Raw genomic sequence first — 24684 nt, forward strand, 5'->3', positions numbered from 1 at the left:
CTAACCACTTAATAATCTCTTTCATGACCACCTCTTGCATGGGTGGAATCAATCTCCACTGATGTTCAACACTCGGTGTGCTATCCTTCTCGAGCTAAATTTTGTGCTCACAAATACTAGAAGGAATACCTTAACTTTTAGAAATGGTCCACCCAATCACACGTCTATACTCTCTCAGAATCTCCAACAACCTTTTCGTTTGCTCGTCATTCAACAATGCAGACACAATCATTGGAAAAGTATTATCTGGACCCAGAAATTCATACCTCAGATGTGAAGGAAGCTGCTTAAGCGCAAGCTTGGGAGGCTCTACAATAGATGGCTTAGCTGGAGGAGTCTTTCTGTTCTCAAGATCAAGATCCAGCTTCTTTGGTTGGTAAAAGTAGGAACCCAACCCCACAAGAGAATTAATAGTCTCCATGTAACCTTTCATCATCAGCATCGAAGTTCACCAATATGGTTGCTAGAAACTCACCCAAACATTCTTCTTCTATTTTAAATTCAACAGCCTCATCTATCATATTAATGACATCAACAACTGAAATGCTTTCGTAAGCACTCGGTAGCTTCATTCCCTTACTGGCCTAAAAAGTCACCTCTCATCATTAACATGGAACTTGATCTTGTTCTTCTCAGAATTCATAAGAGCCCTTCCCGTGGTAAGGAAAGGTTTCCCCAGAATAATCGAGATATCTCGATCAATAACACAATAAAGAATTACGAAACCTATCAGTAGAAGGAATTCGCCAACCCGAACAAGCACATCATCAACAACCCCAACTGGCCTCTTTATAGATCTATCAACCATATGTAGTCGCATGGTGGTAGGTCTAGGCATTCCCAACCCCGATTGCTTATAAATAACAAGCGGCATGAGGTTAATGCTAGCCCCATTATCATATAAAGCACCAGCAGAATCATGGTGACCAACAGAATATGGAATTGCAAAGGCCCCTGGATCCTTTTTCGTCTGAGCACTGGTTGTAGATATGATAGAACTAACACGATGAGTCAGACTCACAGTGTCATTCTTTATCGGTCTCGTCTTTGTAAACAACTCCTTCAAATATTTTGCAAAACCCGGCATCTCTTGGAAGGCATCAAGAAAAGGAATGTTCATCGATAGCTGCTTCAACTGATCATAGAACCTCTGACACTTAGCATCCTCAGTCTTTTTCACGAACCTCTATGGAAAGAGAGGTATAGATTTAAATAGTTGGGTCAAAGGGCGAAGAGCCCCTTTAATTATTTCTTTGCTAGTGTCACTACTAGCTTCATGCTTTTTAGAATTTTTTGGAATATCAGCAACCTGCTTAGCCATAGAAACATCTGTCTGGACCTCATCTGTTTGATTTTGAAGAGTCAGTAATGGTGGTGAATATTTTTCGGGCTCCAAGCATGGATCCGACCCGGCGCAGAACAACAACTATTTTTGTTCCTGAAGATACAAATTTCCCCGATCGACCAGTTGGAGTTGCTAGCTATTTAAAGCCTCTGGTATCGAAGTCTGATAAAGAGAAGAAAAGCGGAGTCTCCTGGAAGTGTTTAATCAACGAAGGGATGCATACATCAAACAAAGTAAGTTTTTTTATTCTTTTTTACATTTCATCAGTTTACACTTGTATACTTCTTTCACCGTTAATTGATTCGACCTTTTCAACACAGTCTTCTATTTTGATCAGAGAAGGTTTTCGCCTTTGTCTCGAAGAGAATGATGATTTGAAGGCTCAGCTGGATGCCTAAGAGAGAGATATTCTTCATCTGAGGCAAAAACTTAAGTGAAGAAATCATCAATCTGTGGAAGAGCTTCCTTTAGTAAAAGCCGAACAGACCAAGTTCAAGAACGATTATTTCCGAGCTATGGAAGATCTTGGACGAATTTAGAATGAAAAGAACACTTTGGAGAAAGAGGCTGATCAACTTTTCAATGACCTCGAGGACATCCGAAGTGAACTTGATTTTAATGGGAAAGTTCTATTTCTTAAAGAAAAGAATGAAATCTTTCTCTCTGCTGAGATTGATAGACTCAATAATGAGCTCTCCGTAATTAATGAAGAATGGAAATTCGAGCTAACCAATGCTGCTCTGAATTTCGAACAAAACTTGTTGCAGTCCCAAGCCGAGAATCGCCAAAAAGCCAACATCATTGCTAAGTTGAAATCTAATCTTGATGTATCCGTTCGGAAGAATGAAGAAATTTCAACTCACCTGGATTAGGCTCGTGCTGACTTAGCAGCTGAAAAAGCCTTATCCGTTCTAAGGACTGAACACACCAAGTGAAATGTTCTTAGGTTTACCCTGGAACAAACTCGAAATGGCCTTCAGGATGGGTGCAAAGATTGTCGAGGCCAAGAAATTGGAGGTTCAAGCCTACCAACGAATGTCTGCTGCTGAAAGCTTCGAGGATGACTCCAAGGACCACGACCCCAAAAACTCAGATGATGAATCTTTGTAATTTTTCAGACCATTTTGGTCTTTTATGAATGAATCATTCTCAGTTTCTAATTAAGATCGACTTTTACCAGTCTTTTGATCTTTATTATTTTTGTTATCTTACTCAGATATTCTTATGAGGCAATCTTCTCGCTTTAACTTAATTCGAAATTAATTCCTGCAATTTTTTAATAAATGTATTAGGCCTTTATTTATGCTTGTAAACAAGACATATCTTGTTTACTTCGAGCACGATTCTATTTACTTTTGATTCTGGACAATATAACGCCTTTCAAATAAAAGATTCAGATTTTATTCTACCTATTTTCATGTCTACAGTCCCTGGTTGAAGACTCGATGCATTTAATAAAAATTTCAAAGAATAAATAAAATTTAACAAAATAATTCGGAGGAAATAATTCGGATCAACATTTACTCATACTTCATGAATTCTCCGACAAGGTTTATTCGACCTTTATGTTTTTACAAAAAGTTAACATCAGGGCTAGATTCTCCGATCTTTCATTCCCCTTACACTTGCAAAAATAAACTAAACTTCATAAACTAAACACTTCTATCTGAGGGTATTCCCCTAGTCTTTGTGTCTGAAGTATGAAAATTCAAATGCTATGATAGACTATCAATTGTCGTACAGTACCGAGTTCTTCTTGATAGTAACACGCTTTACATTGTTGCCTCATTAAAAATCTCGCTAGGAAAACCCTTTTTTTTTGTTTGGGACAAAAACCGGTCTAAGGGAAAAAGAGTGCAACACGTGTTTTCAATCTTGATTCACCCTTATTTCTTTAAACAAACTTTCAGTCCTTTTCCTGTAAAAAATTCAAACCTTAAAATTCCCTTCTTAAAAATGACAAACCATACCTTCCTTTCAGCAATAATATCGTTTCAGGTGACTAACATTCCAATTATTCAGCAACTTTTGCCCGTTTTCATCTTCCAATTGGTACTAACCTTTTCCCGTGACTCATGATGCTTTGTAAGGTCCCTCCTAATTCAGACCTAACTTTCCCTTATTAGGTTTTTTAGTATTGAGAGTTACTTTTCAGAGGACCAAATCCCCCACTTGAAAGTGTCTAAAATTTGTCTGCTAATTGAAATATTTCTCCATTTTTTGCTTTTTAGCCACGACTACAAAGAATGCTTTTTCACGATGTTCTTCCGCTAAATCCAATTTCATTGCCATAGCTTCGTCATTTGATTCTTCGGTGGCATGAGTGAATCTCAAACTAGGTTCCCCCACTTCAACCGGAATTAACGCATCCGTGCCATATACCAGAGAAAACAGAGTTTCTCCATTGTGGTTCTGTATGCCCATAATACTTCCGGCAAAGTTTCTCTCCACTTCCCTTTTGCCGAAGCCAATCTTTTCTTCAAATTATGAATGATCATTTTGTTCGTTGACTCAGCTTGACCATTTGCACTCGGGTGATATGGAGTAGACACAATCCTTTTAATTTTGAGTCCATCAAAGAACTCCGCGACTTTTCTACCAACGAATTGTGGCCCATTATCGCAAGTGATCTCTTTCGGTATTCCGAACCGACAAATGATATGATCCCAAATGAAATCAATGACTTCTCTTTCTCCAATTTTCTTGAAAGTCCCTGCTTCAATCCATTTAGAGAAATAATTAGTCATAATCAAAATAAGTGTTACTTGGCTGGGGGCCGCTGGCAATGGTATCATATTATCCATTTTCCATTTCATGAAAGGCCAAGGTGAAACGACCGAATGCAACAATTCTGCCGGTTGATGAATCATGTGAGTGTGCCTTTGACATTCATCACACTCTTTGATGAAAGTTTTGGCGTCTTCTTCCATCATCGACCAATAATATCCAGCTCTAGTTAGTTTGCATACCAATAATTATGTCCCGGAATGATTTCCACAATGCCCTTCGTGTACTTCGCGCATTAAATAATCAGTTTCTTCAGGACCAAAACATCTTGCCAATGGGCGATAGAATGATCTCTTGTATAATTGACAGTCGAATATGCAATATCGGGCAGCCTTCGTACGAAGTGCTCTTGACTCCTTCGGATCAGTAGGAAGCTTATCGTCCTTCAAGTAATTGACATACTTGTTTCGCCAGTCCCAAGCCAAGCCTGTGAAATTTATCTCTCTGTGGCAGTTATCTATGGCTGAATTTAAGAGTTGCACTACTTTCCCGGTACCTACACCCTCAATATCCACCGATGATCCTAAATTTTCCAAGGCATCCACCTCACTATTTTGCTCTCGAGTCACATGCTCTATCTTGGATTCCTTGAACCGACATATTAATATTTGAATTTTATCCAAGTACTTCTGCATTCTTTCTTCTTTTCCATCGAAGATCCCCTTCACTTGATTCACTACCAAGAGTGAATCACACTTGGCTTCGACTGACTCAGACCCCAAGCTTCTTGTCAATTTCAAAACTGCAATCATAGCCTCATATATGGCTTCATTGTTAGTTAATTTCACAGTTCTTATTGCCTGTCTAATGACTTCACCCATAGGTCTTCTAAGCATAATTCCTAGTCCGGCCCTTTTACGTTAGATGCACCATCCATAAACAAGGTCTAAACTCCCGATACAACCTCTAAAGCTAATACAAGCTCCTTCTCTACTTCCGAAGTCATACCAGAGTAAAATCTGCAATGAAATTGGCCAAAACTTGGGATTTTATTGCTGTTCAGGGCTTGTATTCTATATCATACCCACTAATTTCAACAGCCCATTTAGCCGACCTACCCGACAATTCAGTTTTATGTATTATATTTCTTAAGGGATAGGTTGTTACAACAGAAATGGGGTGACATTGAAAACATGTTCTTAATTTTCTAGTCGAAGTGATTAATGCGAATGCTGGTTTTTTCTAAATGGGGGTACCTAGTTTCTGCACTAGCCGGAGTTCTACTTACATAATAAATTGGAAATTGCGTACCTTGGTCTTCTCGGACCAGTACAGCAACCGCTAATACGGCCAGGTATAGGAACAATTGTTCGTCCGCTTTTGGTTTATGCAACAACAATGGACTAGAAAGATATTTCTTCAGATCTTTCAATGCTTGTTGGCATTCCGGAGTCCAACCAAAGTCCTTTTTCTTTTTGAAAAGTGAAGATAATTTGTGACATTTTCCCTAGGACCTAGAAATGAACCGACTTGGGGCAGCTATCCTTCCGGTAAGGCTTTGCACCGTCTTCACATCCCCAGTGACTTCTGAAATTTCTTCAATAGCTTTAATTTTATCCGGATTTATTTCAATCCCTTTGTTTGATACCAGAAAGCCTAGGAACTTGCCCGAGCCTACTCCAAAAGCACATTTCTCTATATTCAACTTCATGTTGTATTTCTAAAGCACATCGAACGTTTCTTGCAAATGCTTCAAATGGTTACCTGTTTCCAGGGACTTAGCCAATATATCATCTATATAAACCTCCATTGTATTACCTATTTGTTTTTCAAACATGCGATTAACTAGTCGTTGATATGTTGCCCCAATGTTTTTTAAACTGAATGGCATTACATTATAACAATATGTTTCATACTTAGTAATAAAAGAAGTTTTCTCTTGATCCTCCGGATTCATCCTTATTTGGTTATATCCGGAGTAAGTGTCAAGAAAACTCAACATCTCATACCCTGCCGTAGCGTCAATCATATGATTAATGTGAGGCAAAGGAAAAAAATCCTTCGGGCGGGCTTTATTTAAATCTTTGAAATTTATAAAAATCCTAAATTTATCAAATTTTTTAGGCATTATGGCGACATTTTCCAACTATTCAAGATATTCAACTTCTCGGAACCAATATTTAATAACTTGGTTAACTCTTCCTTAACAAACCTATTTTTGACCTCTGCAATGGGCCTCCGCTTCTACTTTACCTGTGAAAAATTTGGATCCAAGCTCAACTTATGAGTTGTGATTTCCGATTTTATACCTGTCATGTCTAAATGAGACCATGTAAATCAATCTGCATTAGCTTTAAGAAATTCAATAAACTTAATCCTGAGCTCCGGAGTTAACTCGGTGCTCAGGTATACCTTCCTTTCGGCCAATTGGATGAACAAGACCACTTGCTCGATTTCCTCTATGGTTGACTTTGTCGCATCGGAATCATTGTGTACTACAAAGGATCTGAGAACTCTATATAAATCTTCTTCTTCATTAATATCTTCAACTTCGCCTTCCAACTTCTCTAAGTTCCTAGCGGCTGCTGCTTCTGGCTTTTCTGAAATTATATCCTTCGATTTCTGTAATTTCTATTTATCCGATATTTCCTTATTCTTCACGTCCTTTTATTTTCCCAATGTTCCCTTAATTGCGAACATTGACTCAGCCACTAGTTAATCCCCTCGAATTTCCTTAGTCCCCTCCGGAGTAGGAAACTTCAGCGTCATATGCATTAGGAAACTTCAGCGTCATATGCAGAGTTAATGCAACAACCTCCATATCATGTATCCATGGTCTACCAAATAAAGCATTGTATCTCATTACTCTGTCCATGACATGGTACTTTGTTAGTCGGACCGTTCCAATCGCATCAACTGGTAGGATGATTTCTCCTTTTGTTGTTTCACTCGCCATGTTAAAACCATTTAAAACTCTAACTGTCGGAATAATTTGATCAAGTAAAGCCATTTTTTCTAACACCCTCCATTGGATTATATTGGTCGAGCTACCTGGATCAATCAAAATACGTTTAACAAGAAACTTATTAATATTAACAGAAATTACCAACGCAAAATTGTGCGGATAAGCAATATTCTCTACATCTTTATGATTGAAAGTGATCGCCTCATTCCGCAGGTAATCCCTAGATCTCTTCTCTCGAGTCACCGACACCTTCATTTTCTTTGAAGCCACGATGGTGGTTTCTGCAACGTTTGCTCCTCCGATAATCATATTAATAACATGTTGTGGATTGACTGGTTCCGCAGGCTTGTTTGCATCTTTATTTTTTCCGTAATTTGCCTTGGCCCGATCACTTTAGAATTCTCTCAAGTGTCCTTCCTTTAATAGTCGTGCTATTTCATCTCTCAAATGATGACAATTTTCAGTCTGATAGCCGTGCATTTGATGGTATGCACATATCAAACTCCGATCCCTTAGGTTAGGATCTATTTGGATATCTTTCGGGAATTTAGTTCCTTCAATACGTCCAATCGCTAACACCAACTCAGCTGCATCTATACATAAATTATACTCGGACAAGCTGGGACTATAAACATTATTAGCAAAAGAAGTCCCACCGGCATTCTTATCTTGTAATCCTCTGCTTGAAGGTCTGCGATCATAACGCCTATCACTACCACTTCTCTCGGAGGGAAAGGATCGACTATTTTTCCTTGGATCCAATTAAGAATTCGACCGCTTCGGAGCTCCATAGGGTTGATATCTATCTTTCAACGCCTTGAAATCCGAATCTACTACCCTTTTCGACTTTTCAGGTCCCTTAACTCTTCCTGCAGTCCGAGCTCTGATCATCTTCTACCCGTATCTTTGATTCATACCGGTTATGCACATCTTCCCATGTCACTGCCAGATACTCCAACAATTTTTCCTTCAATTTCAGCGATGCACTTGAACTTCTTGGATTTAAGCCTTTAGTGAAGGCTGCTGCCGCCCATTCATCTGGTACTGCGGGAAGGAGCATTCATTCCTTTTGAAATCTTACCACTAACTCCTGCAGCAACTCATCATCCTTCTGGGCTATTCTGAATATGTCGTCCTTCCTTGCTTGCACCTTTTTCGCCTCGGCGTGAGCCTTGATGAACTTATTTGCAAGCATAGCAAAATATGTAATAGAATGTTCAGGTAAGTGATGATACCAAGTCATAGATCCTTTGACCAGTGTTTCACCGAGTTTTTTGAGCATAATCGACTCAATTTCATCCTGCCGCATGTCATTGCCTTTGATTGCACACGTAGTGTCGTCACGTGTTCTTGTGGATCTGTAGTCCCATCATATTTTGGAAGGTCTAGCATTTTGAACCTTTTAGGGATCAACTTCGGAGCATCACTTGGCAGGAATGGCAACTGAATATATTTCTTGGAATCCGGACCCTTCAAGATTGGCGGTTCTCTAGGAATCTGGTCCACTCGTGAATTGAATATATCCACTTTCTTTTCGTTCTTTTCCATACGGCTACTGAGATCCTGGAGCAATTTCAAGATCTTTGAGGATTCGTTTGATTCCGAACCTTTGTCGTTCCCATCACGTCGACCTTCGGTGCGAGTCTCGACATCTTTATTTGACACATTTGTCCCGTTATCCTTTTCCTGCAACTGCATAATCGCTTGTTGTTGCTTGTCCAACATATCAAATATTCTGTCCAAATCAGTCCTGGCGATTCGAACCACGTTCTCTGCTTCATCCTCAACGTTGTTCCTTCTAGATCCTTGAGGCGAAACGATTTGCTCATTCCTAGTTTCACCAGTCGTTGGATCAAGGATTGGAGCATTTTCATTGTTACCTAGGTTGTTGTTGTTGTTAGCATCATTGTGATCCTGGCTCCTAGACATTCTTGATAAAATCCTGGTCACAAGAAAACCTTAAATGAAATAGGTGAGATTTAAACGAATCATCACTATTATCCTTAGCCACACAGTAGGCGCCAAACTGTTTTCCCCAAGGGTACAGTTGAATTTGTTAGTGGTTTAAAGGATACGTGAATCGATTTGTGGTAAAATGAATTTTAGTCGAATAATAATAACAGAATACTAAATAAATAAAAAGGCCGGAGTGATTATCTCAGTTGAAGTCAACCCGTTCCTAGTTGAAGCTCGATGACCGGATTGACAGTTAAAATGAATGCAAGAGAAAACTGAATATATTGCTTAAATAAGAAATTGTAAAGAATGTTGTGTGCTAGAAATCTGATGATATTAACAAGAATAATAGGCTCATATTTATAGTACAAGAATCAGCCCGCTGTGATTATCTAATAATTAAGACTAATAATGAGCCTTAAATGCTCATTCGATTCTAATCGTAACGTTCCAATTGGATTTGCTCCGATTGAGTAACGACTGCGAGCTGTATCTCCTTGTTTAATGACCCAATCCAATGACATCCCGTGGCAATACCGGCTCAAAGGATTTCCTCCGATTAGACTTAGAGACCCTTATCCTATTCCAACGAAATGACTAATAATGCCTTTACCTGTGCTGCCACATGTCCTGCTGCTAATACGCCACGTGTCAAGGTTTTTTACTTTTCCAGGTATACAATGAATAGTTTACGTAAAGAATCAATAGTAGTACGTACAAGCTGTATATCCGCTATGACAGGTACACACAAAAATGAACCATTAGCTAGAAAGATTGCAGTATTTCTACTATAAAACCCATGCTTCGTCGTTAGTCACCCTAAAAAAAAAAGGTGGGCCCCATACTAAAAACACCAAGCAATATTAAAAAAAAAGGAAAAAAAAGTGGACCCCACCATCTCCAAACTCATGCAAAAAAAAAAAAAAAAAAAAAAAAAAAAAAGTGGACCTCATATAAAAAAATAAAGCAATATGAAAAACAAAAAAAATAAAATGTGCACCCCATATTAAAAAATCAAACAATATTCATGTAATTCCCAAAGTATCCCCATTAAGTCAATAATGGTGGATTCATCACACATGCGTATCAACTCATTAGTGGGAGCAAATGAAATTATTTCTTCAAAAGGTTAAGTAGCCAAACCATACAATTTCCTTTCTTTTCTTATATTAGCCTGAGATCTAATCTAGATATTTAACTGTTGTATTTGCTATTCTGCCATGTCATTTATTTGTTATGTTTACTAAATAAATATACTCAAAATATTTATATTTTAAAATAAGATAGAATTTAATTACTTTTTCATTTTTATTCTTACTCTCATAAATGTGAAAAGAGATTAATTTCATAAAATAAAAAATAATATTAAATGGAGATCAAATAATTAATAAGGTAAATTAGTCAAATTATAATTCTAATTGACGTTTCCTTAAAAAATCATGCAAAAGACAACATGACAAGTAAAATGAGCTAACCCAAGAATATTTACCAAAAATTAAAAAATAGTAGTTCTTTGTTTAAATAGAAAATCAAATTTCTACTTTGTTTCGTTTTAAACATGTAAAATTAATTTAATAATTTGAATTAGAATTATCCAAATCAAAATTTGATAAAAAATAATTAGTATTGTTTAGGTCCAATCTACATGCATTAACAATAGAATATTTTACACCTTTAATTTAATCAAATTAAAATTCAAACTATCAACTGATGCTTAAATATTGCTATTGTTTTATCTCAAAGAGAGGAAAATTCCTTTTAAACAAGTCTTCTCTTTTAAAAAGTATTAATAAATTTTTGCCAACTTTGTATTCATAGCAAACACTAATATAATAAAGTTTTGGATACGGAGCACAAATTACAATGTTATATTAATCATGTTTTGACCATAGTGTGTGTGTGTGTGTGTGTATATATATATATATATATGCATAAAAATAGTGCAAACTTATGTATGTTTATTAACAATAGAAAATATATATATTATCACTATCCAAACACAGCTACATACACATAGATACACTATAATCCAAAGTGTTGGGCGCACGGACATACGCCGTCTAGTTGAAACTATACGAATTACATTATATTCATGTTGACGATATATAAGTCTATTGTCAAAACAATTGATCTCAGGACTTAGACTCTTCAAGTCTATAAACTGGCTGTTAAATTTTTGTCTTTTTAAAAAATTAACTTGGTAGTTGATTTTTTTCCTTTCTATTTTTAAATTTAACTTGGTGGTTGAGTTAGTTTATTAGCAGTCCCAGCAGAAAACTAACAGGTGAACTACGAAACCAACAGTAGCCATGATAAAAAAGGAAAAGGGTCAAAAATGCTCTTAAACTATGTGAAATTGAACAAAAATACTCTTTGTTCATAGCTTGGTCCAAAAATGCCCTTAAACAATATGAAATGGAACAAAAATGCCCTTATTGTTATTATTGGGTCAAAAATGCCCTTTTCCTAATAAACATATTGTTTCTTTTCTTTTTAAACACATTATTTTTAAAGAAATTTTTTCTTGTTTCTTTTCTTTTAAAATCCCTTTACCTAATAAAAAAGTGGGAGGTAATTGTTTTTTCTTCTTAATCTCATTTTATCAATTAGAATAAAATTACCCCATTTATTTTTTTAACTAATAATATAGGTCATATATATAAGATCATGGTAAAACGATTATTAATTTTCATTTAGATAATGATAAAATTCTTTTTCCTAATAAAATAGAAAATATTTTTATTTCTTAATCTTTTCTGAATTGAAATAGGATGAGCATTTGCTGATATAATCCTTGGTTATTTTAACTTTAAAATCAAAGATTACATCAGCAAATGTATCCGAAGTTTATTAATTTTATCAAAGAAATTCTCTATCTTGACCATTTCTTCCCTAGAAATGCAAAGACCTTTTAGATAGAGATTTTTAATTAAAAATGAAAGGGGCCTAATCATCTTATTAGCACCCCCTTATGTTTTGTTATTGAGGAATTTTATTCGTTAAATATAATTAAAAGCCTGTTTGGATGGGCTTAAAAAAAGCAGCTTATAAGCTGTTTTCAGCAACTTATAAGCTAAGCCAAACGGGCTCTAAGAGGACTAGCCTAGGCAACATAATACCTATTTCGTCCCTTTCAAATAGAGAAATAATAAAAGCGGCGGATTGAGATACATCATCAAGCCATTAAAAATATTTAGATTACATTCATTTTTTGTTAATCGATCCGCATCTCCATTAGCTTCTCTGAAATGTGCTTGACTGATGCCCTTCCTACTTCATGCAATACATACCTGCAATAATCTAATAAATTTTGGTAAGAGCAAGATTTGTAATTAGTAAGCATATTGATCAATCCCTTGCAATCAGTTTCAATTAGCACCCCTAAGTAATCGTATCAGTACTCCATCCATTGCTTGTAAAATTCTTTTTGGAGCACCAACTAACAAAAACAGTTGAACCATAGACTCCCCGACCCCACCCTCTCCGTGGCTGTCCCGACAAGACAGCCTCTATAACTCTCCCTTGCTCTCTCTTCTCCCTATAAAATTCCACTACATATTCCTCTTTCTTTTTTTCTGTTTAAATTCCCTCCATAGAGCTTTTAACAACACCAATATTCCAAACAAGGCGCCTATTATATTTTCCCAATAATTCACTCTTTACACATTTCTGATGGACCTTGTAGCCGGTAAGAGCTACACCATGAGCACTATTGGCGTCAATGATATTCACCAAACGGCGTCAGCATCTAGTGTTTATCAAACACTTATTCTGATTCAATCAGATGATCCCACTTTGAAAGTTGAGGCTGCTAAGGAAATAAGACGACTCACTAAGACTTCAAAACGTTACCGGCGTTATTTCTCTAACGCCGTGAAACCCCTAGTTGACATGCTCAGTTCTAACTCCTTTGAGTATGAGGAAGCTGCTCTCCTTGCCCTCCTCAATCTCGCTGTTAAAGATGAAAGGTACTTCAGATAAAAACTAATAGTAGTAGTATAAATTAGTTTAATTTTTAATTACTTTCCGTTTCAATTTGTTTGTCTTAGGTTCATTTTTAGTGACAACTTCTTAAGTCAATTTTCACCTGATATGTTTAAGATCACAAAATTACATTCTAAGATTCAAAAGTCTTGTTTACTTTCTTAAACTCCGTGCCAAGTCAAAATTAAATATTCAACAAGAGGGAGTAGATATTTCGAAGATTTAATTACAAAAAGATATTATGCTATAGTGGAGTAGTACTTATATGAACTTTATTCTTTTTGAGTATACAGATCACAGAGTAATTTACTGGCCATTCAAGTGCTAGTGAATTCTTAATTTTGTTGCAAACTGGAATTTGGTTGATCTATTGGAGCTACCTGAATTATGGGGTTGATAATTTTCAACTTTTTGCTTGTGAATTTGGACTGTTTTAATGTTTTTCCTATTTGCTTTTTAGACGTCGAATTATTCTGTTGCTCGTTCGTTTCTTTAAGTGCATGTTTTTCCTCCGATTGAGTGTATTGGAGTGTGAAGATGGTGATTTTCTTTTTTTGTTTTTGCTTTTGCATGATCATTCATCTTATATTTAATTACTGTTTTTTTTTTCCCGCTCTGTCTAATTGCTGCAAAAATGTAAGCAAGAAAAGATTCCCACTGTCAAACCAAGTTCCAAAGTAAAAGAGTTCCAGAAAATATGAGCTTATTTCAAGTTGTAGAAACCAAGTTTAAATATTGTTGGTTACTGCCTTCAAAATAGGCTCAGTTTCCAGTTGCAAAGTTTAGAACTTTAAGCTCTGTACTTTTAGAAGAAAATCACTTTTAGAGCTTAACGTATGGTTGAAGTTGAAAACTTTAGTGATTTTTTATGTTATTTGGAAGAAGTGTTCAACATGATCCATGAAGCAGCGGTGCTTCTGTGTCCGATTCTTAAGTAGAAAAATTCATTTACTAAAGTTGCATATAAAGTAAGCTACTAATAGTATTTTGGATAATCTGGAACAAAGCTTATTAGTAAAGTCAATAGTTTCAGACTTTTTATTGGGTCATTTGTGATTATAACACTGGTTGTCCCTAATGTAAACATTAAAGTTGATAAAAGTTGAAGGCATATATACCCTGAAATGTTTTTTAGTCTACACCTAAGGGAATTCTACTCTTTATTAACATATTCTCATGTTCTGTTTGCTGCTGTTTTAATAGAAATAACGCGTTGAAGAATTTACTCAAAGGACTAAGTCTTTCCATAATCGTGTATTGGGAATATCAGAATTGGTCCTAAAGTAAGTGAGTTATCTAATACAGTGACTAGTATTTACTATTTAAAGATTTATTCACTCTTTATTTGTTCGTTCATCCAAAGTGCCAAATGATATAGCTCTGTATCTCAATTCTAAATAATACAGTTCTTCTCGCTGGGATGCGCCATGTTTGACAATCTGATGAGTACTTCTGGGAATTAATCTGAACCCACTAATGTTCTATAGTCAGTCTACGATCCTCATTTAAGTAGTAAATTAAGAATGGAGAAAGGCTTTGGTTATAGAATTAAACATTTACACAATACCACAAGTTTTACCCTACGACCGTGAAACTGTTGTCCTCCAAGCTATAAGCTTTAAGTTTTCCTCCATTGCTTTCTCTCCAGTGAAGTGTATGCGCCTTCTACCATCCATTAGATTTAAGTTCAGTAAGCATTTGTTCCATGGGTATAATTTTCTATTTGTAGCTTGGAATAGGATAGTGGACGTGTAATACCTTGTATGCTTTCAAGTTGAATTCCAATTTCTCTCCCTGGTAGTTCACTACTTAAATCTGTTGTGACATTAATTTTCAGTAAACAGGTAAGTCCTACACCCACCTTCACGCCCCACCTCCACCCCACCCCCACCCCCACCCCCACGCCAAAATAAAAAAAAAAAAAAAAAAAAAAAAAAGAGAGAAATAAGTTCTAGAGACCATCAGAGCTAATGGAAAGAGTATAGGTTTTGGTTATTTGGATGTACATGTACGTATATGCACGAAAAGAGCGTTGTTATTCATCTGCACTTTGTACTTGATTTGATCTGGAGTAGTTGTGCTTTGTGAGCCTTTAATGAAAGATTTGGAAGTGATGACTGCCAATGTTTAACAGTATTGAAGAATGATTAAGTACTAAAGCTAAACAAACTTCTGAATTTGACATTTTTTCCTTTTCTACCAGAAACAAGATAAGTATCATCAATGCTGGTGCTTTGGAACCAATCATATGCTTTCTTCAATCAGAGAATTCAACTCTACAAGATCATGCAACGGCCTCATTGCTTACATTATCTGCTTCTTCTGTGACAAAGCCCATAATTAGCACTTCTGGTGTCATTCCTCGACTTGTGAAAGTCCTAAGACAAGGAAGCTCACAAGCCAAGGTAGATGCAGTAATGACTCTTTATAATCTGTCAACTTATGAAGATAACCTAAACCACATTCTTCAAACAGAGCCCATATGTTTCATTATTGATTTGCTTAAATCCTGTAAAAAGTCTTCAAAAAGTGCCGAGAAATGTACTGCTCTCATAGAATCTTTAGTGGGTTACGAGGATGGTAGGACTGCATTGACATCTGAAGAAGGAGGAATACTTGCAGTAGTCGAAGTGCTTGAAAGTGGATCTCTTCAAAGCCGAGAACATGCTGTAGGAGCTCTACTAACAATGTGTCAGAGTGACCGAGGTAAATACCGGGAACCAATTCTAAAAGAAGGCGTAATTCCTGGACTTCTTGAGCTGACTGTTCAAGGAACACCTATGTCTCAAACAAAAGCGCAAACACTTTTGAGGTTGCTCAGAGACACTCCTTATCCTAATTCTGAACTTGAACCTGACACATTGGAGAACATCGTTTCCAATATTATATCTCAGATAGATGGAGAGGAACAATTAGGAAAAACAAAGGAGATGCTTGCCGAAATGGTACAAGTTAGTATGGAGCAAAGTTTGAGACATTTACAGCAAAGGGCACTTATATGCACTCCAGCTGATTTGTCTATTTCAGGTTTCAAAGAGAGTTAGAAAAGCCGATCCAGTTGTTTCCTTGCAGCCAGTGGGATTCCCTCACAGGATCCATGCTGTTGCAAAATGACTAGAATTTGTTTTTCAATTAACCATGGTGTATGTTGTGGTTGTTTCTGTATTTTTATCCGCCTTGCACCTATATTGAGTAATGCTTGAGTCTCATGACTTGATTCCTTTTCTTCCACCGAGTGCTCGGGATAGAAAGTGGGTTGTTGGCAAACGTGAAGAAAGGGTGAGGCTCAAAGGAGGAAACACTTAGGGTGGACACCTAGTCACTCAGATTGGAGGAAGGGCATAATAATCTACGAACTGCTTTGGGGAGTTGAAAAGCAGCCTCTCCAAAATCTCTTCGTGATACAACTTGATCTCAGCTGGATCTTTTTGTTTCTCTATTCCGATATCATACTTTCATCCTTCCCCAGCAGCTATGAGCTGGTTTGCTATTGATTTTCTGTACTTGGAAAAATCAGATGATACTAAAGAATGCTAGTCCGGGCAGTGGCGGAACTAGGATTTTTACTAAGGGGTGTCAAAATATAAAACAGTAAATATACGACGAAATTAAGGTGGTTCAACACATAGTATGTATACATAAAAAATTTCTTTTTACGTATTTACACAGTGTACTTTTTTGGCGAAGGGGTGTCAGTTGACACCCCTTGGATGCATGTGGCTCCGCCACTGAGTCCGGGGCCTTCTGAATAGGCGCCAGGTGACTGGTTACTCTTCAATAATTTTGGAAACAGATAAGGTCTTATAAATATCGTTTTTCAGCTTGATTTTTGTAACATAGATTGTGTTGAAGGTAATACAACTGTTAAAGTTTCATTTCTCCACTCTCATGGTTTGTTTTATGATATACGGAGAATGTTTAAAAGGAATCGATGGAGTTTTTATTCTCAGAACTTTTCACTTTTCTGCTGGAGGCGGATTCTATATATTGTAATGGTTACTCTTAGACTGTTAGTTACTTAAAACTGCTTTGAGTGAGGCAACAGAACGAGCAACAAAAGCCATAGAAATTTTAAATGTTTTCTCACTTGATATACTTCACTAGATATTATCTCTTGATTAGTATCTCTTTAGACCAACAGTGAAATCCTAACATCCCGTAGAATAGTACTTATTTTTTATTGAGGTGTTGGCCATTCTTTGTCTGTCGCAGCTAGAAATATGGCTTTTTCTGCACGCACTTCTTGTGTTCCATATATGTATTTGATAAATAATCATTGCTTTTGAGGTGTGAAAGTACTACTAAATAATTTATATCATGCATAAAGGTTTAATGGCCAAGTTGGAATTGCCTTAGCTAGTCCAGTCCAACTTGGTACAACCCAATACGTACATAAAAGAGGCTAAAGATCAGATCTCAGTTTTGGAGAAAGAAATGAAAAAAAAAAAAAATGTTATGTGCCTGTAGCACTTTTTTTGTTTGTTTTTGTTTTAAAAGTATAGCCAATAATTAATGTTTGTGTTACTTGATAAATTTGATTCCTCTTTCTTAGTCAACAAAATAGTAGAACTGCAAAGCAGCTCTGTGTGAAAAAGGACCATACTGTATTTGTAAAACCAAAAGATAAATAGGACTATAGGAGTATAAATTAGAAAATCGGAAGGCTGAATCAATGTTTGTACTTTGGAACTCTGCGGGCCCTAGAGATCCTAATATACAGGAATTCGAACAAATTCTCCAACTATTGTAGCTATCGAAAAAATTCCCCAACCATTCATCATATCCTTACAATATCCTCACCTTGGAAATTAACAAGAAGAAAAGAAATTGAGAATTAACCCTTTATGTCTATTTTCCTGTTTTATGTCATCCACAATGGTGGCAAAAATTGAAGGTAACTGAGAAGAAAAAATCACCATTATGGAAGAAAGTGCCTGTGCAGCCAATATCTTTAGGTCCCAATCTGTTCCAAACGTAGGGCGTCGTTCATCAGCTTCGAATGTTGCACTTGCACAAAAGGTTAGCTTCTTTGAGAATGTCAAAGTCATACATAAGGTGAATTCAAAATTTAAATTTGATGGATTCAACTTTTAAGATTCCTATTACGGAAACCGGCACGAACATGTGAAATTAGGGGGCGTTCTAGCCGTTCGGATTGGATATGAAAATTTCAGTTTGGATAAGCGATTTTTGGATTGAAGAAGTTACAATCCAAATCCGATCCAAGTAAGTTGGAATTGGATTGGATTTTTAAGTTCGGTTTTATATTAATCGGTTTGGATATTTCGGATTTTTGGATTTGATTTGAGCCTTTAAGTCAGGCCATAACAATTAACAACCTCAATTCACTTAATCGTTTGCTCTTAGAATGTATAATTTTCTACAGTTAACTAGGATTGAGGCCATCCTGCTGCCCATGCTATGTAATTATATTAGACTAAATACTATAATGGCTAGGGTCATAGGGAACTAATCTATTGGACATTTGTAATGCACTTATTAGTATTGGGCACGTATGATATGAGTAGGGCTTAATATAAGACCTAAAATTTGGATTTTCGGACTAAATCCGATATCCATAAATTTTAAAAGTAAAATTCAAAGTCCAATCCATAATTCAAAAATCCAAACTAAATATCCAAAAAGTTCGGATTTCAGGTTGGCCCAATCTATGCCCACCCCTACGTGAAATTATGCTTTTAGAATTTAAGATTTGCTGAATTTCATATTCATTCTCCACATGTCTATGTTAGGTATAAAGAATAGTACTATGTTTGTTTGCAGTTGTTTGCAGAGGCAATTGGGGCGTATGTGATAATATTTGCATGGTGTGGATCAGTTGCAATGTACAAGCTAGTCGATGATGAGAGCATAACGTTATCAGGGATAAGCATGACATGGGGAGCAGTTGTAATGGTGATGGTTTATTCCATGGGACAAGTATCAGGAGCTCATTTTAATCCTGTGGTCACTATCATTTTCTCTATCTTCCGTCGCTTCCCATGGAAATTAGTACGTTACTAGTTCTAGTGTTACGTAACTTTTACGATTTACCTGCAAATGACATATATAAAATCATGTGGTAAAATTGCTTGCAGAAAAATCAAGATTTAGATGACGCTTGTTTTAGAGTCCTGCAAGCTCATGATTTTGTAAAAAAAAACAAAAAAAATGTTTGTCAGCATATTAATTAGCAAAGTGTGTATGAAGTAACTAACATCACATGCCTGTGATGCAGGCACCAGTATACATAATAGCTCAAGTAATCGGATCAGTTCTGGCAGGCGGTACTTTAGCACTACTGTTGGGTGTCGATCTCAAAGCTTACATTAAGCATTTTCCTAAAGTGGGCTGAATATGAGCAAAGTTGATCAATATTTGGTTTGGAGAAGTAATGTTTGATAACTCCTTTGTTGTGTATCAATGAAAATCTTACCTGCACTATGGTTGCAACTTTTTTACCCGCAAGATGTATAGAGTTGGAGAGTCCTAAGAGAATATTTAGGGAAGAGTCCTATAATCAGAAGATATATAATATATATATATATATATATATATATATATATATATATACACACACATCAGCGTATACATTAGCATAGGAATGTGCTTAATTAGGACTCTTCACCAACTGTGGTGTATATATGCAAGATCCTTGTAATGTGCAGATTATGAAACAGAGAGCAAGAAAACTGATCATTCATCCTTCATTTGATTTTCTACAAGTTAAGTCTTTTTAAAATGGGCTAGTTGCAACCATTCTAACAATTTCACTGATAGAGTTTAACTGATATACACTAACCATATAAAGAAATTTTATTCAGATTTCTTGATACAAGCCCAAATACATGTTACTTTTTACAATAATTATGTATCGATCGGTAAGTTACAACTTAATGATAAATGATATGTTACACTAGGTAAAAACTACACTCAATAGTGTTACATGGTTAGATTTTTGGAAGGAGCATTGTAATAGCATGCGTATCTGTGATTTTTAGGCTTTCATCAATTTAGTGTGTCAAATTAGGATAGTGCACAGACGATCGTACAGATTCTGTACACCGTTAGATTAAGTTACATATAAATAATCAACAAATTTACATCATACGTAATAATTTTGCTTTTTTCCTTCTCTCTTCCCCTTTCACTCTTCTCCGATCCGGGTTGGAGTTCCCCTTCATAATTTAATCTGAGAAAATTAAACTCAAATGGCTGCTCCACCCGCTAGAGCTCGAGCTGATTACGAAAGGCGCTCCTTTTGATCGGTGATAGCGGTGTGGGTAAGAGTTGCCTTCTTTTACGTTTCTCAGATGGCTCCTTGACAACCAGTTTTATCACAACTATTGGTATTGACTTCAAGATAAGGACCATAGAGCTTGATGGAAAACGAATCAAACTGCAAATCTGGGATACTGCTGGGCAGTTGGCAGGAGACAGGAGCGGTTCCGAACTATTACAACTGCTTACTACCGTGGAGCCATGGGTATATTGCTGGTGTATGACGTAACTGATGAGTCATCTTTTAACAGCATCAGGAACTGGATAAGAACCATTGAACAGCATGCTTCAGACAATGTCAACAAAATTCTGGTCGGCAACAAGGCTGACATGGACAAAGCAAAAGGGCTGTTCCTACATCCAAGGGTCAAGCACTAGCTGATGAGTATGGCATTAAATTCTTTGAAACTAGTGCCAAGACAAATATAATTGTTGAGGAGGTTTTCTTTTCCATTGGTCGCGATATAAAAGCAAAGGCTTTCCGAATCTGACTCAAAGGCTGAGCCTCAGACCATCCGGATAAATCAACCAGACCAGGGAGCAGGATCTTCTCAAGGCGCCCAAATTATCAGCTTGCTGTGGTTCTTGAAATATTGATAGCAAATGAAGGGGAATACATCCTCAAAGTGACCATTTTAGTGGGAGGAGTGAAACTAATCTTTGTTATAACATTCTCACAGTTTTCTCTTTACAGTTATGCTCTTCCAATATCTATTTGTATTTGGGGCAGCTCTTAGTATTTGCAAAATTTGATCAGTATATGCTCACTACTCTTTGTTGGCTTATATAAAGTGAAGCGACAAACTGCCTTCTGATGTTTTTGTTAGAAAAAAATAATAATAAAAAAAAAATTTGCTTTTTTTTTTATTGATAAAAATCAAGGATATTGATCTATTTATATATAACTGAATTCTTATGGAAATTACCCATGTTTTTCATGTTTGGTCAAACATTGTGTTTGGATTTCCTGATATATAAATCTAATTCCTTTTCTGTTGGAAGACTAAATGGAAGAAGACCAAGGAAGCTACTCTGTGTCATTTATCCCGTGAATCATTTAATTTCAACTCTAGATAAGGCACCTCAAACTCACACTTGTCCCATGCATCTGGCTGCTGATCTCCTTTCTGTTTTGACCAAGGACTGGGTAAGTCTAAGTCCCTGAAGTTGGCCAAATTCAAGACTTACGTGCAATGGATATAAACTACTATTTCGGTTCTGATATTTACATTGAGTTATATTAATTTAATCATGATTAAATTATATATTAAAGTAAAAATATAAATTAATTAACTATGATTCTTATCATACTAATGATGTGTGTACGAAGACAGGTATAAAATAGTCGTTATATTAGGTTCCGTTTAAGCGGAGAACTAATTTTGCTAGGTGGAATGCCCATTCCTATTTTACCACCGTTAACAGATAAAAGAGAGTCAAAAACGGTACTCGTCCATCTTTATCCAAGAATGTGAAGAAGACCACACGGGTGAAAGTAAAATTTAATTTCAAAGATAAATACAAATTATTCAAAGAAAGTCGGAGGGCTGAATCAAAGTTTTGAAACACGGTGGCTTCTAGATAGTATAATAAACATTATGTATATTGTTGCCTTTAGAACCATATATTATATTATTCTCAACAGTTAAAGACATCAAAAGTTGATTGTCGAAATGAATGATTGAACGGGAAAAAAATGATTGAACAAGTTGACTATTATTAGATTGGTCAAACATTTTGTAGGCTTTTAAAAAATTCTCGTGTTGTTGATCTTTTATCTTAATATAAATACCCACCTTGCTACACGAGGAAAAGAATTAGCGAACGTCCCTACTTGTACAAGAATTTACCTCGAAATACTTGTCAATATTAAGTTTGTTAGGGATCAAGAAAAACTTTTATTTTCCTTCTTCAAGGTTGAAGCATGGCAAAGATTGATGATATCCGAGAAGATCAAGAAATTTCCAAAATGGAAGAAGGCATCCATGCAGCCAATATCTATACGTCCCAGCCTAACACTACAAGCATAGGATTTTGTTTATCACCTTCGGTTGTTGTTGTTGCACAAAAGGTTAGCTCTCTGAGAATGGCTAGCATAGTCATATAGAGTCACTGTTCCATTCATAATAACTACGTCATCGAAGATGTATAAAATTTATATTTTTTGCACTTATTATAACATGTTGTATGCCTTTATTTTCTTCTACTTATTATGAATAGTTTCTGAAATTCATTTTGAAGTGACCTATGTTGTTACTTCAAACGCTACTTGGACTATTTAGTATGTAGAAATTGAACTCATCTATGTACTTTTGGTTTGAAGTTGATTGCAGAGGCAATAGGCACGTACTTCATTATATTTGCAGGATGTGGTTCAGTTGCAGTAAATAAGCTATACGATGGGAGTATTACGTTTCCAGGAATATGTGTGACATGGGGTCTAATTGTGATGGTGATGATTTACTCCGTGGGACACGTATCAGGGGGTCATTTTAATCCAGCAGTCACTATCACTTTCACCATTTTTCGTCGGTTTTCATGGAAACTAGTACGTATTCAATAGTAGTTTTTAAGCTTCAGCTTTTTATTATTTACCCAGTTATCTTAGGAGGAAAACTTGCTAGTATGAAGAGACCAATAGACACATAATTGACGACTTAAGGTACCCAATAGATGATAGCTAAAGCTTAGGCGTCTAAATGGAAGTGTGTAGATTTTAATTTATTGAGGAGTTGTCAAAATATAATTTGGCCTCATTCTTGTTTTGAGTTTAAGTTTTATACACCATTTAGTGTAAATAATTTTTATATATCAAGTCATTCAAAGAAATTTTATAGGTAAGCCTTCTTAAAATGTAGGTTTGGAATCTTAAAAATAAAACATGTTACCTGCTACAACAGATAAATATAACTTGATAATGTAAAAAAAAACAAAAATTACACTGAAAGTGAATATTACTTAAACTTTTTATTGGAGCGGGGGTTCATACTTAGACACTCAAAGGGTAGCAGCTGCGGGTCCCTTGTGATAGAAAAAAAATTACTTAAACTTTTTGTTTTAGCAGAATGTACATGAAATTGACATATGATATGATACAGGCACCTTTGTACATAATAGCTCAGCTAACGGGGTCGATTCTAGCAAGCGGTACATTAGCACTATTGTTGGACGTCAATTCAAAATCTTATTTCGGTACAATTCCAGTTGGATCTAATGGGCAATCTTTGGCTATGGAAATCATCATTTCCTTCCTCCTAATGTTCGTTGTTTGCGGAGTTTGTACAGATGATAGAGCGGTACTCTATTAATTTCTTACATTTTACAATGAGCAGAGAAATTCTGCAGCAGTTAGCACAATTAATCTTAAATGCATTGGTTTATTAATTTGTTTTGCATATGAAAAGCAGGTTGGACAACTTGGTGGATTGGCAGTTGGAATGACAATAACCTTGAACGTCTTTGTTGCCGGGTATGTAGGCTAAATGTTACTCCACTATTCATATTATGTGTTTTTTAAAGTTTTTGAGTATTTTTTAAGATAAACATATTATATCTTTAATTAAAAGAGCAATTTTTAAATCTGTTACTCCCTCCGGTTCATAATAAGTGTTCACCTAGACTTTTTATTTTGGCTCAAAATAAGTGTCCACTTACATAACGAAGAAGGAATTAACTTTGTTTTTTCAGACTTGCCCTTATAAGTGGTAAGTGACCAGATCTCTATGAGTCAAGTTAATAGTTATATGCAAATTTTAAATAAGGGTAATTTAGTCAAAATAATAATTTTTTTTTTTTTTTTTTTTTTAGGATTTTAGTATTTTCTTAAGGATTGTTAAAAGCTAAGTCAACATTTATTTTGAATTGGAGGGAGTATCTCACTGTAAACGCTTTGCTTAATTGATACTCCAGTACTTAAGTGAAAAGTAATACTACTAGATTTGGAAATGGAGAGTATTAATTTTTACCTTTCAAGTTAATTGAATGCAGGCCAATTTCAGGAGCATCGATGAACCCGGCAAGGAGCATTGGTCCAGCGATTGTGAAGCACGTCTATAAAGGCCTTTGGGTGTATATAGTTGGGCCAGTCATTGGTACTGTAGCAGGAGCATTTGTATACAACTTAATTAGATTTACAGATAAACCACTTCTTCAACTAGTCAAAAGTGGGCCCCTTATTCGAGGTTAAGAGTGTAAAATAATTCAAATTAAACAAGCTTTTAGATTACAAAGTGAAAGCATATGTCATTTTTTGAAATCTCTTACTTGATTCAACGTGTAGCATGAATTTCAGCATTGTACATATTTTAATTAACAAATTTTAAATTTACCGTTCTTGTCTAGCCCTGATTCCTTCCTCTGACCAATGGATGATAGAACGCTGATCTAACAAAGAGTTTTTCTCGTACCATTCAGCTAGCAGCTTTAA

General features: G+C 35.9%; 5 protein-coding genes and 1 pseudogene across 5 annotated transcripts; 4 read left to right on the top strand and 2 right to left on the bottom strand.

The window, feature by feature from the left end:
- Positions 1–592: 592 nt before the first annotated feature.
- Positions 593–1321, bottom strand: LOC132049024 (uncharacterized). The gene is made up of 2 exons (XM_059439698.1): positions 1310–1321; positions 593–1186 (listed from the first exon to the last, which is right to left on the bottom strand). Exons 1-2 carry the CDS (start codon positions 1319–1321, stop codon positions 593–595), a joined length of 606 nt encoding a protein of 201 aa, XP_059295681.1.
- A 5485-nt stretch (positions 1322–6806) lies between these two features.
- LOC132049025 (uncharacterized) lies at positions 6807–7346 on the bottom strand. The gene has a single exon (XM_059439699.1). The coding sequence runs from the start codon at positions 7344–7346 to the stop codon at positions 6807–6809; it is 540 nt and encodes a 179-aa protein (XP_059295682.1).
- A 4847-nt stretch (positions 7347–12193) lies between these two features.
- LOC132050499 (U-box domain-containing protein 7-like) lies at positions 12194–16978 on the top strand. Its single transcript, XM_059441764.1, has 2 exons — positions 12194–12961; positions 15181–16978. The coding sequence occupies exons 1-2, from the start codon at positions 12666–12668 to the stop codon at positions 16019–16021; spliced, it is 1137 nt and encodes a 378-aa protein (XP_059297747.1). The 5' UTR covers positions 12194–12665; the 3' UTR covers positions 16022–16978.
- Positions 16979–17703: 725 nt separating this feature from the next.
- LOC132051206 (probable aquaporin NIP-type) lies at positions 17704–19438 on the top strand. The gene is made up of 3 exons (XM_059442461.1): positions 17704–17996; positions 18762–18989; positions 19216–19438. Exons 1-3 carry the CDS (start codon positions 17898–17900, stop codon positions 19330–19332), a joined length of 444 nt encoding a protein of 147 aa, XP_059298444.1. The 5' UTR covers positions 17704–17897; the 3' UTR covers positions 19333–19438.
- Positions 19439–19953: 515 nt separating this feature from the next.
- Positions 19954–20993, top strand: LOC132050498 (ras-related protein RABE1c-like; annotated as a pseudogene).
- A 1094-nt stretch (positions 20994–22087) lies between these two features.
- On the top strand, positions 22088–24520 carry LOC132050500 (probable aquaporin NIP-type). The gene is made up of 5 exons (XM_059441765.1): positions 22088–22329; positions 22582–22806; positions 23357–23554; positions 23666–23727; positions 24246–24520. Exons 1-5 carry the CDS (start codon positions 22183–22185, stop codon positions 24442–24444), a joined length of 831 nt encoding a protein of 276 aa, XP_059297748.1. The 5' UTR covers positions 22088–22182; the 3' UTR covers positions 24445–24520.
- The last annotated feature ends 164 nt before the right edge of the window (positions 24521–24684 follow it).

Source organism: Lycium ferocissimum, chromosome 3 (assembly GCF_029784015.1).
Source record: "Lycium ferocissimum isolate CSIRO_LF1 chromosome 3, AGI_CSIRO_Lferr_CH_V1, whole genome shotgun sequence".
Classification (NCBI taxonomy): Eukaryota; Viridiplantae; Streptophyta; class Magnoliopsida; order Solanales; family Solanaceae; genus Lycium; species Lycium ferocissimum.

Bases quoted from the DNA above. Each gene is read 5' to 3' on its own strand.
- LOC132049025 (XM_059439699.1), bottom strand. From the start codon at position 7,346: ATGATTATCGGAGGAGCAAACGTTGCAGAAACCACCATCGTGGCTTCA.
- LOC132050499 (XM_059441764.1), top strand. From the start codon at position 12,666: ATGGACCTTGTAGCCGGTAAGAGCTACACCATGAGCACTATTGGCGTC. The intron at 12,962-15,180 runs GTACTTCAGATA...CTTTTCTACCAG, and splicing joins CTCGCTGTTAAAGATGAAAG to AAACAAGATAAGTATCATCA.
- LOC132051206 (XM_059442461.1), top strand. From the start codon at position 17,898: ATGGAAGAAAGTGCCTGTGCAGCCAATATCTTTAGGTCCCAATCTGTT. The intron at 17,997-18,761 runs GTTAGCTTCTTT...GTTTGTTTGCAG, and splicing joins ATGTTGCACTTGCACAAAAG to TTGTTTGCAGAGGCAATTGG. The intron at 18,990-19,215 runs GTACGTTACTAG...CCTGTGATGCAG, and splicing joins GTCGCTTCCCATGGAAATTA to GCACCAGTATACATAATAGC.
- LOC132050500 (XM_059441765.1), top strand. From the start codon at position 22,183: ATGGCAAAGATTGATGATATCCGAGAAGATCAAGAAATTTCCAAAATG. The intron at 22,330-22,581 runs GTTAGCTCTCTG...TTTGGTTTGAAG, and splicing joins TTGTTGTTGTTGCACAAAAG to TTGATTGCAGAGGCAATAGG. The intron at 23,728-24,245 runs GTATGTAGGCTA...AATTGAATGCAG, and splicing joins TTGAACGTCTTTGTTGCCGG to GCCAATTTCAGGAGCATCGA.